This window comes from Periophthalmus magnuspinnatus, chromosome 17 (genome assembly GCF_009829125.3).
Source record: "Periophthalmus magnuspinnatus isolate fPerMag1 chromosome 17, fPerMag1.2.pri, whole genome shotgun sequence".
Taxonomy (NCBI): domain Eukaryota; kingdom Metazoa; phylum Chordata; class Actinopteri; order Gobiiformes; family Gobiidae; genus Periophthalmus; species Periophthalmus magnuspinnatus.
The window spans coordinates 2,298,847-2,316,163 of NC_047142.1; the positions used below are offsets into that span (position 1 = coordinate 2,298,847).

The 17,317-nt window shown below is 36.9% G+C and overlaps 1 protein-coding gene across 1 annotated transcript in view; it reads left to right on the plus strand.

The window, feature by feature from the left end:
• The window catches only part of LOC117385348 (adenylate cyclase type 1-like), a 92,701-nt gene extending 76,087 nt beyond the window's left edge, over positions 1-16,614 (plus strand). The window contains exons 13-20 of the mRNA XM_033982648.2: positions 1,472-1,734; positions 3,731-3,857; positions 8,109-8,225; positions 8,302-8,448; positions 8,550-8,648; positions 10,900-11,014; positions 11,932-12,056; positions 15,976-16,614. Of these exons, the coding sequence (XP_033838539.1) occupies positions 1,472-1,734; positions 3,731-3,857; positions 8,109-8,225; positions 8,302-8,448; positions 8,550-8,648; positions 10,900-11,014; positions 11,932-12,056; positions 15,976-16,383 (1,401 nt within the window). The 3' untranslated portion in view covers positions 16,384-16,614. The remainder of the gene's footprint in view (positions 1-1,471; positions 1,735-3,730; positions 3,858-8,108; positions 8,226-8,301; positions 8,449-8,549; positions 8,649-10,899; positions 11,015-11,931; positions 12,057-15,975) is intronic.
• The last annotated feature ends 703 nt before the right edge of the window (positions 16,615-17,317 follow it).

Consider the following 17,317-nt stretch of genomic DNA (forward strand, 5'->3'; position numbering starts at 1 on the left):
AATTGTCAATTTTTCAAAACAAGGACGTCTCTCTTCATATGTATGTTCATGTTTTGGGTTTTTTTGTTCTTTTGGGGTTTTTTTTTGGCATAAGTTCTACTATACATTAGGTAAGACTTTATAATAATTGCACTGTTTGTAGTCTTGATAAAGGATGAAGAAAGAATACTTTATTAAGGGGGTTTTAATAGTAGTAGTAGTAGTTGTTGTAGTTATTACTAAGGATGAATCCTTCTTCTTCACTTTGTTGATTCTTTCTCAAAGCTAATAAAAGTGGAGTTATTATAAAGAGGTCCCATACATTGTGGTTATACATTGTTATATGAAACTTGCCTGTTTATGAGGCCTTACCACAGACCAGGCATGTCCAAACTGTGGCTCTTGGGCCAAATGTGGCACTCAGACAAATTTTTTTGGCCCTCAAGCTTCCAGGTGAATTGGCTCATATTACCTTAAGCAGTACTTTTAATGTACATTTCTGAAAATCTAAATCTTTCAGTCTAACTTGTAATAATAACACAGATTTGATGTATTCACTGTAGAGGCGACGAGTCTATGGCCCTCGATCGGCCCTCAGCTTTGTCTGTGTTTTTATATGTGGCCCTTAATGAGAAAAGTTTGGATGCCCCTGCACTAGACTGTTTATATAAATGGACGTAGCTAACCTGCTAGCTGCCGTGTTCCAAACGGGAAGTGATCATGGGTGCACTTCCTGCTCCATCGACTCTGGCTCTAATTCACTTTACCTTGGAGAATTGTCGCCCGTAACTCCACAAATGCTGGAGACTTGTCATTTTGGTCTGAAATGTTCATATTAACCCTCTACATGATCCTGAGGTTCATTTTTTGGAGTTATTTTAAGATTATTTTTTAAGGTTTTTTTAAAGGTTTTTTCTGTGTCATTGTGAGGTTTTTTTTTTTTTTTTGAGGTTGTCGTTTTGTTTTGGGTTTTTTTTTTTTTTTTTTGTTATTTTGAGTTGTTTTTTCATTTTATTTTGAGTTGTTTTTTTTGTCATTTTGAGATTATTTTTTAATTTTTTTTGTCATTTTGAGGGTTTTTTCAGTTATTTATATATATATATATATATAGTTATTTAGAGGGTTTCTTTCCATTTTATTTTGAGTTGGGGTTTTTTTTTTTTTTTTTTAGTTTATTTTTAGATTTTTTTGAAAAACTGTCTCCTGTCTCTGCTGCTTCAGACTCATTTTGGTCTTAAATGTTCGTATTAACCCTCTACATGATCCTGGGGTTTTTATTTCACTATTGTGTCTGTAAATCAAGATATGAACATTAATAACAGACAAATCAGGTCCTTCTTTTACACTTACACCTGTTGTTCATGTTTTTTGAGTTGATGGGTGGATGTTTTTTGAGTTGATGGGTGGATGTTTTTTGAGTTGATGGGTGGATGTTTTTTGAGTTGATGGGTGGATGTTTTTTGAGTTGACGGGTGGATGTTTTGTCTCGTAGGTGGGCTGTATGCCGTGGTTGGTGGGCGGAGCTTACTCCAACAGCTCCATCGTTATCATCGACGTGGGCGGTGGCTCTAACCGCACCATGGCCGAGCTCCCGTGCGACGGAGCTCGTTACGCCTTCCTCTGCTGCGTGGTGGGCACCCTCACCCTGGCGCTGTTCCTCAGGGTGTCATGGCTCCCCAAGATGGCGCTGATGCTCCTCCTCGGCGTCCTGTACATCACCGTGTTGGAGCTGAGCGGGTTTCGCAAATCTGCAGGGTAAGAGTCATGTTTAATATAATATAATATAATATAATATAATATAATATAATATAACAGGTCGTGTTTTTATAGGAAAGGTGAGTGGGTTTATAAAACACAATTGGTCCACAAAGTCATTCAAAGTGTTTTACAGAATAAGAAAGATTAAAATCACAAAACAACAAATCAAAACATAAATAATCAGCATAAAATTAACGTTTAAGAAGAAAAGTGCAGAATAAACCCCTTTCAGTCACATGCACAGAAAAACAGAACCGTTTGTGTCTGGAATTAAACATTGTCAAAGTCGAGGCCTGTCCTGGTTTAGTCCTGGTTTAGTCCTGGTTTAGTCCTTGTTTAGTCCTGGTTTAGTCCTGGTTTAGTCCTTGTTTAGTCCTGGTTTAGTCCTGGTTTAGTCCTTGTTTAGTCCTGGTTTAGTCCTTGTTTAGTCCTGGTTTAGTCCTGGTTTAGTCCAGTTTTAGTCCTGGTTTAGTCCTGTTTAGTCCTGGTTTAGTCCTGGTTTAGTCCTGGTTTAGTCCTGGTTCAGTCCTGCTTCAGTCCTGGTTCAGTCCTGGTTTAGTCCTGGTTTAGTCCTGGTTCAGTCCTGGTTTAGTCCTGGTTCAGTCCTGGTTCAGTCCTGGTTTAGTCCTGGTTCAGTCCTGGTTTAGTCCTGATTTAGTTCTGGTTTAGTCCTGGTTTAGTCCTGATTTAGTTCTGGTTTAGTCCTGGTTTAGTCCTGATTTAGTTCTGGTTCAGTCCTGGTTTAGTCCTTGTTTAGTCCTGGTTCAGTCCTTGTTTAGTCCTGGTTTAGTCCTGGTTTAGTCCTGGTTTAGTCCTGGTTCAGTCCTTGTTTAGTCCTGGTTCAGTCCTGGTTTAGTCCTTGTTTAGTCCTGGTTCAGTCCTTGTTTAGTTCTGGTTTAGTCCTGGTTTAGTCCTGGTTTAGTCCTGGTTTAGTCCTGGTTCAGTCCTGGTTTAGTCCTGGTTTAGTCCTGGTTTAGTCCTGGTTTAGTCCTGGTTTAGTCCTGATTTAGTCCTGATTTAGTCCTGTTTTAGTCCCGGTTTAGTCCTGTTTAGTCCTGGTTTAGTCCTGGTTTAGTCCTGGTTCAGTCCTGGTTTAGTCCTGGTTTAGTCCTGGTTTAGTCCTGGTTTAGTCCTGGTTCAGTCCTTGTTTAGTCCTGGTTCAGTCCTGGTTTAGTCCTGGTTTAGTTCTGTTCAAATATGTGGAAATAAATCCAGTACAAATCCTCTAAGACCAGAAGCAAGAACCTCATTGAGAATCAGAAGAATATTTGAGTAAATTTTGATTTGGGAGTGAAAATATATGTGTGTCTTCAGCTCTGGAGGAAGAGACAAATTACACTGTCCCCACCTCAGAAAAGTTACAAGTGCAGGGTTTACGTTTATTTAAACTTGACGTCAGATAAATGGTTGTCTCTCACTATATCGTGGTTCAGCTTTCGTCTCGCTGTTTCGCAGATTTTTTGTGTGCAATTTTTGTGCTTTTTACATAAAAGCTGTATCGCGGTGTGACTCTAAAGTGCTGTGTGTCAACGCTGAGGTCTGAGGCTCTTATGATCCGGTTCCAGACGCTTCTGGATTCAAACTGCAGAAGGACAGAAGCAGCTTGAAACCAGCGAGGAAGGCTTGGATTCACACTTTAACTCACACAAAATATTTAAAAAACTGCGAGATTTACCCAGAACTAAACCAGGACTCGACTTAATCGGGAAATGAAAATCAGATTTAAGTCAAAATTACTGCAGAAAACGAACCAGGTGAGAATGAACGTGCCCTCAACAAGTCGAAAACTAAATAAAACTTGATTAAAACTACAAACTAACTGCAGAAAAAGTCGTCTACTCCATTTTAACTTCATTTTGTACTGTTTAAATTGACACACACACACACACACACACACCTGTACAGTCTGGCCTACACCTGTGGTCGGCTCCTCTGCGATGCTAATGCTAATGCTAATGCTGACCAGACCCCTGCTCTCCTCGTTTCTCCGCAGTGGGGGGTCCGTCCACATCCGAGGCCTGGAGCCGCTCCTGTCTCTGCTCCTCTTCGTCGGCGCCTTGGCCCTTCACTCCAGGCAGCTCGACCTCAAGCTCCGCCTCGACTTCCTGTGGGCGGTGCAGGTGAGGAGTCCGTCGGGTTTGTGTGGCTCGTAGGCTAAATAAAGAGCTGTTTTTTCCCTTCTAAATGCTACTTAATTTGTTGTGTTCAGCTCCAGTCAAATGAAGCTCAATGACGCTAACAGTTGTAGCGGCTAATTTAGAGCTGAGTTTTTCCCGCGAGTATCATAGCAACCAAAGAGTCAATCCGGAGCAAGGCTGTTGAAGTTAACGCCCTTTCCCGCTCGCATTGCAGCACTCGTTTAGCCGGGAGTGGGCGCTTAGCAACGCTGTCAATCAAACCTGTTGCTAACGCTAACAGGAGTGACATCGGGGAAAGAAGGACCTGATTTGTCTGTTATTAATGTTCAGATCTTGATTTACAGACACAATAGTGAAATAAAAACCCCAGGATCATGTAGAACAAAAAAAACAAAAAACAACTCAAAATAAAATGAAAAAAACAACTCGAAATAAGAAAAAAAATATATGTATAAAAAAATAACAAAAAAAAAACAAAACCTCAAAATGACAAAAAAAACCTTAAAAAATTATCTCAAAATAACAAAAAAATCCCAACTCAAAATCAAATGAAAAAAAAAAACTCAAAATAACAAAAAAATTAACAAAATAAACAAAAAACTAAAACAACAACCTCAAAATAATAAAAAATATAAAAAATAACAAAAGAAAAATCAAAATGACAAAAAAAAATTTTTTTTAATTATCTCAAAATAACAAAAAAAACCCAACTCAAAATAAAATGAAAAAACAACTCGAAATAACAAAAAAAAAAAGAAAAAAAACAACCCCAAAACCTCACAATGACACACAAAAAAAACCCCTTTAAAAATAATCTCAAAATAACTCCAACAAATGAATTAAGACCAAAATGACGAGTCTGACAGCAGCAGAGACAGAGAGAGATGCTAGCATGTCTAGCATGTTTAGCATGTTAGCGACGTCCATTTATATTTACAGTCTATGGTATCACCTGTGCTAAATGTTTATCCTAGATTTACATGGCATTTTGTGGACGACAAGTTGAGAAGGAAAGTACAAAAATACAGAAAGGGAAACTAAACGTGTATTTTTATTAGTCTCATCATAATTATTGTGCGTCGGCGCTTGTTAGCATATGGTTGCTAGGTAACAGTTGCCTTCAAATCCCTCTGCACGTGTCGGATCTGCTGTTTGTGTCCAACCAGGAAGTAAAACTATAAACTTCACCCAAACTAAAACTCGGAAATCTTAAATATAACTGGATTATCTTTGTTTTAGTCAAAGTAGTAGTGTAATCTGTCAAATGTACTTTAAGAGTACTGTTACTTCAAGATAATATTACTCAAGTAGAGGTACAAAGTGGTCCAACAGGAATTATTCAAGTAGGAGTAAAGTAAAGTATTTGGGGAAACTGCTACTCAAGTAAGAGCAGTGGTGGAAAGTAACGGAGTAAAAGTAGTAAAATACTGTACTTAAGTAAATTTGAAAGTGAATACGTTTTACTTTTACTTCACTACATTTGAGAGCAGTATTTATACTTTCTACTCCACTACATTTTGAACTGGACTGAAAAGTAGAAGTACTTTTTATCATTGTGTGAGACCTGCTGTTTATTTTTAACATGTTCATAATCTGAGCAAAAAATATAAAATAAAACAAAAAAACATTGATTCATTTGTTTCTGTTGAACAAAATTCAGCTCAATTTTTTATCAAAATCACCACATTTGAAGCTTTAAAAGACTCGAAATCTGCGTGAAATACTTTTTAAATGAATACTTTTAACACATTTGATTTGATATTTTTACTTTTATGTGAGGATTTTTTGGCTCCTGTATCTGTACTTTTACTTAAGTATCAAAACTGAAGTAAGTAACTGAGAGTAACTTGACATTTTTAAAGTAAATAAATGTAAATAATGCAGAAAATCTGGTATTTTCAGAAAAACTAAACTAAACCACATCTGAACGAGCAGCAAGAAACACAAATGTCGACATAAAGTTTTTGTCACTGACTCACAGAAGGAAGAGGAACAAAAACTTCATAATAATAATAATAATCATAATCACAATATCTTTAATTTGTACAGAACAAGTTAAAACTTTATTTCATACTGTCAAAAAAAGTTCCAAAAGTTGCAGTAACAGTGCTGTTAAACTGTCAAATATAATAATAATAATGATCATAATACATTTTATTTATAAGCACCTTTCAAAACATCCAAAGACACTGTACAGAACAAATTAAAAACATAAAAATAGGTAAAAAAAAAAAAAAAAAAAAAAACTAAAACTGAATTACTCAATATGACGGAAGTTAAAAGTTCTGTAAAATTGCACTTTAAATATATATATTTTTAGTAAGTTTAACTGAGGTACAACCGATATCTAGTCAAATATTTGGTTCAATTTTTCACAGGAGGTTTATTTATTTATTTATTTATTTATTTATTTATTTATTTATTTATGTATGTATTTATTTATTTATTTATTTATTTATTTATTTATTTATTTATTTATTTATTTATTTATTTATTTATTTATTTATTTATTTATTTATTTATTTATTTATTTATTTATTTATTTATTTATTTATTTACTTTGTCCCAGGTGTTTGTTGTAAAATCTCATTGTCTTGAGTTGATTGATCAGAATGTTTTAGATACTGTAAAGAAAAAAAACAAAAACAAACACAAAAGTAAAGTAAAAAGTCTTGATCCAAACAGAAGTGGAGAGAGTTTCTGTGAAGTAAAAGTCTGAGTCATGAGGGAGGATGTTGCGACCCCTTGTGGTTAAAAAGTGAATTATTCCATTTATTTAGAGCCAGAACAAACTCCATCTGTGACTTTGGAGGAACAGCCACAAAAACAACAACAAAAACAACAACAATAACGACGACAACACGAGAGCAAAAAATGTGAAGCTTAAATAAAGATCAAACCGGCTCCCATCTGGTTGGAGGGCGAATACATAACCGACTGCACCATAATCTCCACTTTTAGGCCTGTCACGGTGAAAAAACAAAGAAGTGCGATACGTTTTTATATAAATGTTACAAAGGTTATGAAAAACTAACTCCTGATAAATACTGAGCCAAAAATATTGTGCATTTTTTATTTTTTGAGCGATAAGTCGATATTTTAATCAAAATCAAACTGAAATTTGAATAAACGAAATGATTAAATCGCAAGAAAAGATGCAAATTTTTAAGTACATTTGTTTGTTTCCTCCATGAACAGCTATTATATTTATACAGATCAGAATCAGAATCAGATTATTAAAGAAGAATTAAAAGAAATAAAAAAAAATAAATTCAATAAAAATAAAATAGTATAAATAAATAAAATGCAAAATAAAATTAAAAGTAAAAAAATAAATAAAATGCAAAATAAAATTAAAAGTAAAAATATAAATAAAATGCAAAATAAAATTAAAAGTAAAAAAATAAATAAAATGCAAAATAAAATTAAAAGTAAAAAAAATAAAATAAAATGCAAAATAAAATTAAAAGTAAAAATATAAATAAAATGCAAAATAAAATTAAAAGTAAAAAAAATAAAATAAAATGCAAAATAAAATTAAAAGTAAAAAAAATTCAATACAATACAATAAGATAAAATACTTAGAGGTCTTATTCTGCATAAAAACTGCATAAACATGTTCTGAAATGCAGTGCTGAATGAAGTTACTGAAGTAAAAGTACAGATACCAGGACAAAAAGTTACTCAAGTAAAAGTATCACATGAAAAACTCTTTAAAAATGTGCTTAAAGAGTAAAAAGTAAAAGTATTTTGCCAAATTTTGAGACGTAACAACTTCAAATGTGGTGATTTTGTGCAGAATTTTGTTCAATTTAATCAATCCTTTTTTTTCCAGATGTTTTTATTTGTATATTTTAGTTTTGTGTTAAAAATAAAACCTCAACCTTTACTTTTATTTTTCAGTCCTGTTCAAAAATGATGTGGAGAGAAAAAAGTACAGATACTGCTTTCAAATGTACTGAAGTAAAAGTAAAAAGTGCGCACTGTAAAAAGTACTAAAGTAAAGCACAAATACCTCAAATTCTACTTAAGAACAGTATTTTACTACTTCGTTACTACAAAAATGTGATTCTTGTATTAGTTTGTTCACGTTTCAGTCTTTTTGTCAGTTCTCTGGACGTGTTTAAAATGTAAACTTTGTGCAAAATCCCATTTCTAAAACTAAAAACGACGTAATTATCATATCCTCGCGTGCTAAATGATTCCACGAGCTAAACTTGAACGTGATTTTAGGCGGAGGAGGAGCGAGACGGGATGGAGAAAGTCAAACTGGACAACCGCAGAATCCTTTTCAACCTGCTCCCCGCTCACGTGGCTCAGCACTTTCTCATGTCCAACCCCAGAAACATGGTGAGTCGTGCAGCTCACGCCGCACTAAATACGTACCGCGTACTTCTAAAAACTGCAACTGTGTGTACTCGTGAAGGACCTGTACTACCAGTCCTACGCACAAGTGGGCGTCCTCTTCGCCTCCATCCCCAACTTCAATGACTTTTACATCGAGCTGGACGGGAACAACATGGGAGTGGAGTGCCTTAGACTGCTCAATGAGATCATCGCCGACTTTGACGAGGTACGTGGAGAAGTTGCTGTGCTGTCTGGGAATTTGGGATTGTGTTACAGATTTGAAAGTGCGTTTTTGTGTTGTTTTTTTGTGCCTTTTTCCCCCCACAGCTCATGGACAAAGAGTGCTACAAAGACATCGAAAAGATCAAAACGATTGGCAGCACGTACATGGCGGCTGTGGGGCTGGTGCCGACGATCGGAACAAAGGTTTGAGAAGTTTGTGGATGTGTTTGCGTGTTGTGGGTTGTGATTGTGTAATAGTAATCTGTTAAATAATAGTATTTTTGATCATCGTAATGGTTCTCTGGACCGTACAGACGCTAAAACACACGACAAAGAAAGTTACAAGAAGGTTAAAACAGACAGCTGCGTTTTTATATCAGAGTTTTAAGGCGTGAGACCATAGAGCAGGCATGTCCAAACTGTGGCCCGGGGGCGAAATGCGGCCCGCAGACCAATTTTTCTTGGCCGTCAAGCTTCCAGGTGATTGGCCCATATTAACTTAAACAGTACTTTTTACTGTAAATGTCTGAAAATCTACTTTAACAAGCCCATTTCAAATATTTAATGTGTTCTACTGAGGATGTGAGCGTGAATAAAGGTCTAGTGGTTCAGTCTAACTTGTAATAAAAACATTTGAAGTATTCACTGTACTAGCGACGAGTGTAAGGCCCTCAATCCACCTCAGGTTTGTGTGTGTTTTGTGTGGCCCTTAATGAGAAGTTTGGACACACCCCTGATATCGACTGTTTATATAAATGGACATTGCTAACCTGCTAGCCGCCGTTTTTTAAACAGGAAGTGGTCATGGGTGCACTTCCGGGTCCATTAACTCTGGCTCCAATTCATTTTATGTTGAAAAATTGACGTCTCTCTCTGTCTCTGCTGCTTCAGACTCATTTTGGTCTTAAATGTTCGTATTAACCCTCTACATGATCCTGGGGTTCATTTTTGGGGTTATTTTGAGATTATTTTTAAATTTTTTATTTTTTTTTCGTCATTTTGAGTTTTTTTTTTTTTGGGGGGGGGGGGGGGGGGGGGTTGTTTTTTGTTTTTTTTTTGTCATTTTGTGGTTTTTTTTTTTGTTTTGGTTATTTTTTTTTATTTTTTATTTTTTTTTTTTTTGAGGTTGTAGGTTTTTTTTTTAGTTTATTTTCTTTTTTTGTCATTTTGAGTTTTTTTTGGTCATTTTTAATATATTTTTTGTTATTTTGAGGTTGTTTTTTTAAGTTTATTTTCTTTTTTGTATTTTGTGTTGTTTTTTAATTTTATTTTGAGTTGATTTTTTGTTTTTTTTAAACTGTCCTCTCTCTGTCTCTGCTGCTGTCAGACTCATTTTGGTCTTAAATGTTCGTATTAACCCTCTACATGATCCTGGGGTTTTTATTTCACTATTGTGTCTGTAAATCAAGATATGAACATTAATAACAGACAAATCAGGTCCTTCTTTCCCCGAGGTCGCTCCTGTTAGCGTTAGCAACAGGTTTGATTGACAGCGTTGCTAAGCGCCTGCTCCCTGCTAAACCAGAAGGGGCGTTACCTTCAACAGCCTCGCTCCTGATTGGCTCTTTCGTTGCTATGATACTCACGGTCAGAATTCCAGCTCCAAATTAGCCGCTATAACTGCTCTAGCCTCGATGAACTCGCTCAGTCACTTCTTTTACAGTCTGTGGTCGAGACTCTGCAGATCTTATGTATGTAGAGATATAAATGTGAAACTCGTTCTGTAGTTCACTCACATAAATGTTAGGATGTCATGTTTAAATATAAAAATAAGGCATGTTATGTGTAAAAAATGGTTCAAATGTAGGATTTTTTAGGACATTCAAAACAATTACATGAAAAGAGCCAGGTTTAAACGTCTTGCTTCTTTTTGTTGACATATTACATACTAAAAAAAATATATATATACAGAAGCAAATTTGTATATCTTAGTAAACTAGATCTGATTTTTGTCTAAAAATTAAAATTTCGTCTCATTTTTTTTAGTTAAAACTTGAATAAATCAGACTTGAATTTAGATATCATAAAATCCTTCTGTACGTTTCCCCAAAATCTTGTTAAGTTTAATATTGTAAAGTTTGGTGTGTGTGTGGGGGGGTGTGTGTGTGTGCGTGTGCTACTTTAAGAGCTGATCCTTATGTCTCTGGGGGGAAAATGCATTTTTGGAAAACGACTTTTAAAGTTACAACATCCCATATAAAACTTTATGGAGGCAGGTGGAGTCCGTTAAATATTAAAACATATTTGTGAGCAGAGTGGATAATTCTGTTGTTTCCACATGAAAGCTTGTGTGATAAGACCAAACTGACCAAAAACAAAACAATTCAAATAAAAATGACTTTCTCCTGTAGTGTGTCTCCTTAAATACTGTCAGATTTCTCCTAAAATAACGGTTCGTTGTCGTCCTGTGCACATTTTCATATATTTTTCAAGTAATTGGTTTGTTTTTCTTCAGGCTAAAAAGTCGGGGTACGACCATCTGAGCACAATCGCAGACTACGCCATCGAGATGTTCGACGTTCTGGATGAAATCAACTATCAGTCGTACAATGAGTTTGTTTTACGAGTCGGTAGGTTCCACCTCAGTCTCCATAGAATCATTTCCAGAGTTGATTTCCAAAGGCTGAATACTTTGATAATTACAGTTATTATGATGTGTTTTTGTCATTTTCATCACAAAATAATAGTAGTTTCTTCAGTACTACCATGTGGAGTCTGATTTAATCCTGTTTATGTGTGTTTGGGTTTGAGGGTTGATTTTTGATACTTTTATACTTGTTTTATCATCTGATTATTGCTTTTTAACCAACTTTAGACTGCGCTGATTGAACCAAGCCAAGTATTTCTCGTATGGACTTACAATGAAGAGATTTTTTTACGCCAGATAAAAAATTATTCCAAAAGCGCTCCGTTTTATTCTTCGTAAAAACCGAACCAGAATTCTATCTAATGATAACACTGCGTTACAAAAAACGTTTTTTTGTAAGTTTTCTATGTTTTTTCAACTGAATTAAGACCATTTTGCACCACTGAATCTGAAAATGACATCCATTTTTTACAATATGATCAGTTTTTATGCTAATTAATTTTGAAAAATACAATCTTCTGACTAAATTGATACATTTTTGGGACATTATCAATTGATTTTTGTTCATATTTCTCATCCAAATCTTCGCGTCGAATACCATTTCATTCACTTATAATATAAAAAAACAATAAGGCATAAGTTGGCACATGCAAAATCTTCAGAATTCTTTTACTGCAAGAAATATAGAAGAATTTTGCATCATATGACGTGAAAATGCCCCTATATGTAAACAAAAACATCAAAAAACAATGTATGTATGCAGCTTATTTCAAAAAGTTGACCTGATTGAGCAAAACCGAAGTGATTTCTGGATTCAGCACGTCAAAATGACCCTAAATCAGCTAAAAAAAACCTAATAAATTAAGTGCTGACCAGTGTAATCGTGCCGTTTATCTGCAGGTATCAACGTGGGCCCGGTGGTTGCGGGTGTGATCGGGGCGCGGCGGCCTCAGTACGACATCTGGGGGAACACGGTGAATGTGGCGAGTCGCATGGACAGCACTGGAGTACCCGGGAAAATACAGGTATTGTAGTAGTAGTAGTAAGCTCCTAGCAACTTCTGATCATCGTGAGCGTTGACCTGTCGCGCCGTTTACTCACGAAGACCTTGTCGTCGAAGATAAACGGGACGGAATTTTGTCCTTGAAGCTCGGAAGTGTAAAGAATTCTTACAAAACGGCGACTTTGTGATGGGTAAACGCACAGAAGGTGAGGCAAAGCGTGTCAGATTTGATGAACGAGTCTCCGCCGTGGTCGTGACCTGCCAGCGGGGGGCGCAAGAGGTCGTCCGCAACGGGAGTCGTGCCTTTGTCGTGGTCCTGTACACGCTCAAAGTTCATAAACAGTAATCGCTCACGTAGGAGTCGTCGGTTCGTCCAAGAAAGTAACGACGAGAGAAGCTTTAACTGTCAACGAAGTGGGAAATAAACGCTGTCGTCGTGTCCTTGAGCAAGACACTTAACCCACATCGCCTCCAGTGTCTGCGTGGGCGAGTTGTTCCTTTTTCTAAAGTGTTTCGAGTGGAAAGCGCTGGATAAAAATGTGACTATGACGACGTGCGACCTGTAAAAAGTTTATGAAATGAAAACTGTTGGATTGAGTCATGAAAAAAAGAGGCTGAGTAAAAGTAAAAGTAAAAGGTTGCGGGTCAGAAGTGACATTAAATGGAACAAAAATAAACAGTATCCATCTGTCGAAACCGCCAACCTTCAGGATCAGTGGACGAACGCTCTACCGACTGAGCCACGACCGCCCGTTATTACTGTTACGCGTCAGTTTGTCCAAGGGCTGGTGACGAACGGATGTAAAAACCCGGCGTAGAACAAAAATGGGAGCGTTTTGAGATGTCGCTACCGTGTCCTAGGGAGAAAGGAAGTAACGAAATAATAATAAGTAGCTTTTTTTTTATTTGTTTGGTGATAAACGAGGATACAATGACCATAAAACGTACACGTCAAACAAAACAAACGAAAAAAGAAACAGAAAAGAACAGAAAAGATCAAGTTTTAAGTCAAATTCAAAGTTTCAGGGTTCTACGTTCTACAAGTGGCACGCCGTCCAGAAACGAGATCCGGCAGCAGGGCGTGGCAGGGGGCGGGTCCTTTTAAACTGGTGGAGGGTGACGATTGGCCGGGGCCTTTGATCGTCGCTCCAATAACACGAAGAGGTCGAAAGAGACGCTGTAGGAGGAGCTTTAGACCAGGCGCCGTAACAGACGTGGAAACTACGTCTGGAAATTACAAATAACTCAAAGTTGCTGCGGCGGAGGAGACGCATGTCGCTGATGCGGTGGCGGTTTTGGACTTTTACCCCCCCGTTGATCGGCGGCAGATCAAATATCATCGACTGGTGGGTGGATCTAGGTGGAGGCGAGGTCGAGCACGAGAAGAACTGATCCGTAACAATTACATTTTGATTTATTGCCAAAAGTTAGTAGTTTGTAGGAGGTTTTTTTTTTTTTTTATTCGTGAAAAAGTTGTCCACATAATTTAGAGGAGATTCCGTCCATCCAAGTCGCACGGGTAACGGTCTAAACAAGGACTCCAAGGTTTCCCTCACCCCAGACACGTCCTCCCGCTCTTAGTTAGTTAGTTATTTTATTTATTCCTGCCTAAATCCACAACAATTTCAAATAATCATACAATACAGAAGAAATACATTTGTTTTTATATTCATACAGTTACCTCTGAGTTTATATTTATTTATATATAATAATCATTAGTCCTTATTATCATGATCATAGGTGATATTATTAATCATCAACATATTATTATTTTTACTATTTTGTTTTCTTATTACATAATTTATATCACGTAATAGACAAAGTTTACACTATGTTCATTAATGTTCCGTTGTCATAGTAACAGTTTTACTATTGCTCTGTATTTTTCTAGACTTTTTAATTTGTACATTTTTTTTTGATGCTTTAATTGAAGTGCAGCTTTTTAATTCATTGTCCAAACGATTCCATAAATTAACGCCTGTAACTGAGATGCACGTAGTTTTTTTTGTAGTTCTAGTTCTAGTTTTTTGGAAGATCCCAGTTCCCCTCAGATTATTTCCCAGTTCCTAGTTCAGATTATAGCGACTCTGGGTCTGAACATCTCCTGGACACAGTGTGGAAGCAAATTATGGGTCTTATACATAACAACTGTATTAAACTCAACCAGATCGTTTAGTTTGAATGTTTTTAGTTTAATAAAGAGCGGGTTGGTGGGTGCGTAATATTCTGAGACGTTCCCATCCCAGTGGAGACACCAGGAACACCTCGACGTTCTATTATCTAAACAACTGCGTCATTTGGACACGTTCAGTAAAGCGTAAACTTACCACAATCGAAATGAAATCGCAGTGTCGCAAGTCAAAAACCATCTACAGTATCACTATTGTAATATCTTAAGTGAGTGTAATATTTTTGATCTTGAACGTTATCAGGTTTTTACAGACGCTTGCCTTATTTTTAAAGTTTTAAATGGACTCGCTCCTCCACCGTTAATGGATTTTATAAGTAAAAAACGACTTTTCCACCTTGAAGAACGCTCTGAAACGTTGAAAAATAATCAAACAGGCTCACACAGGTAGATTATCTTCTTCTTGGGGCGTATCGTGGTGCACTTTTATCTCGTTTGTGCGTTTCTTTAAATGTTCTGTTTCTGACCTGCCTTAGGACACCGGATGTAAACGAGCTGTTGTGCTAATTCCGACATATTTACATTGATGCTGTTTGTTGACATGTTGATTAATATGCACTGTCCTAATTAAAATAAATAAAGTCCCTCACAACGTGTCCTTGATCTTCTCCCGGCGTCCAGGAGGCGCCCGAGCCACGTTAGCTGCTCCTCTCGACGTGAAGGAGCAGCAGATTTACTCATTTGGACCCACCATCTTGTCCTTTTGGTCATTACCCAAAGCTCATGACCATAGATCATACGTCTATGGTCATTTAGAGGAGAATTTAATGTAATAATAATAATAATTTACAATCCAACTTTATTTCTAGAGCACTTTAAAAAAAAACACAGCTGCACACAATAATTAAACGTAAAATTCATAAATCTTTTCTCGCCTCCGACAGCTAAAGTTTTACAAGTATTAGCAGTATCATTAGCATGTATTTAATTTTCCAGGTACAAAAACACGATGGTATTAGGTCAAGTGGATGTCAGTAATGTTAGCAGTAATATTAGCATGTATTTTACTTATCCAGGTATAAAAACATAATGGTATTAGGTCATGTAGATTTGGATATGTTTGTAATGTTAGTAGTAATGTTATCAGGAATGTTAGCAGTTACGCTAGCAGGTATCTCACTTAGCTATGTACAAAAACACAATGGTATTAGGTCAAGTGGATGTCAGTAATATTAGCAGTAATGTTAGCAGTAATGTTATGTTTTTTACTTATCTAGGTACAAAAACATATTGTTAATGGGTCAGCTGGATTTTGTTTTGTTCGTAATGTTAGCAGTAATGTTAGCATGTGTTTTACTTATTTAGGTATAAAAACACAATGGTATTAGTTCTTGATTTGGATATGTTTGTAATGTTAGTAGTAATGTTAGCAGGAATGTTAGCAGTTACGCTAGCATGTATCTCACTTAGCTATGTACAAAAACACGATGATATTAGGTCAAGTGGATGTCAGTAATGTTAGCAGTAATATTAGCAGTAATATTATCATGTTTTTTACTTATCCAGGTACAAAAACACAATGTTAATAGGTCAGCTAGATTTTGTTTTGTTCGTAATGTTAGCATATATTTTACTTATCCAGGTATAAAAACATAATGGTATTAGGTCATGTAGATTTGGATATGTTTGTAATGTTAGCAGTAATGTTAGCAGGAATGTTAGCAGTTACGCTAGCATGTATTTCACTTAGCCATGTACATAAACACGATGGTACTAGGTCGAGTGGACGTCAGTAATGTCTCTGTTCCTCCAGGTGACCGAGGACGTGAACCGCCTGCTCCACACCAACTATGACCTCGTGTGCCGCGGTAAGGTCAGCGTCAAGGGCAAAGGTGAAATGCTGACCTACTTCCTGGAGGGCAAGGTCCAGGGCATCGGCACGGCGACCACCTCGTCCGTCATGCGCTCGGCCAGCCTGGCGCGCCGCATACACTCCTGCGGCAAAACCAGCGTCCCCGCCAACTTGGGCAGCGTTTCCTCGGCGACCAGCCTCAGCATGGTTAGCAACGCGCAGGTCAACCAGGCTAACAGCGGCAGCAACAGCCAATGCCTGGCGTCTCCGTGCGTGCCCGCGGTCAGGGAAGTCGTGGAGGAAGAAGACGCTGAAGTGACGGAGATCAAGATCGAGATGGTGCCGGGGGAAGCGGACGCGGCGGTTTGAAGAAGGCTTAAAACGTTAGCTGTGAAAACGAACGAGAAAGAGAGGAAACGCCGGGTTAGAACACGCTATCCAGGTGAAGCTAACCAGTTTTACAATTCAGGATTACAAAGACAATCAAACTTGGATCAGCCCGAAGTTGAAGGGTTTTTGTCGCATCCAGGAATTTCAATTTGTCTGAAGATGTGCATCGATGTTGACACAGATCACGCTCTCTCGCTTTCTCTGATTATGCCAAGGATTACATAATGTTATCGTATCCAAACTGGTGTTCTGTTGTGCATGCGTGTGTGTATGTGTGTGTGCATGTGTGTGATCAATACAACCAACAGCACAATCTAATAATAATAATAATAATAATAATATAATAATAATAATAATCACTTTTTATACCGGAGACTTTTTGCAGTTCTCTGAAATAGTGCATGACTTTATACCAGTGGACAGCCATAGTTGTAAAGTAAAACCAAAGTAATAACCATCTGCGTTTTCTTGGATTTTGCATCGCCTCACGATACTCGGTTCAAATCGTGTCTTTTTACCTGCGTATTTGTTTATTTTTCTACTTCACATGGAAACAAAAATGGAACTGTATTAAGGCAAGACACTAAATAAATGTTTGTATTTTTATTTTACGTCAGATATTTGCAGATCGCACCACAAAAACGCAGCAAACCCATCTCCAGACTCATTGTTTAAAAGGTGCGCTGTGTAACTTTTCTAATGGAGGGTCCGTCTTTTGTTTGCGTCAATGGATTGTTTTGACTGTCATGTTTCACAGTGTGGCATTAAATTTATCTTCTTATCTTTCATGTATTGAATTACACGACCGTTTATAGCTGAAAAACTCCTTAAAAAACATGCATTCTACTCGCCTCTGCACAGATTTGACTCGTAACTGAGTGTTAGTTGGCGCTACCTGCTCGTCTCCATGGAG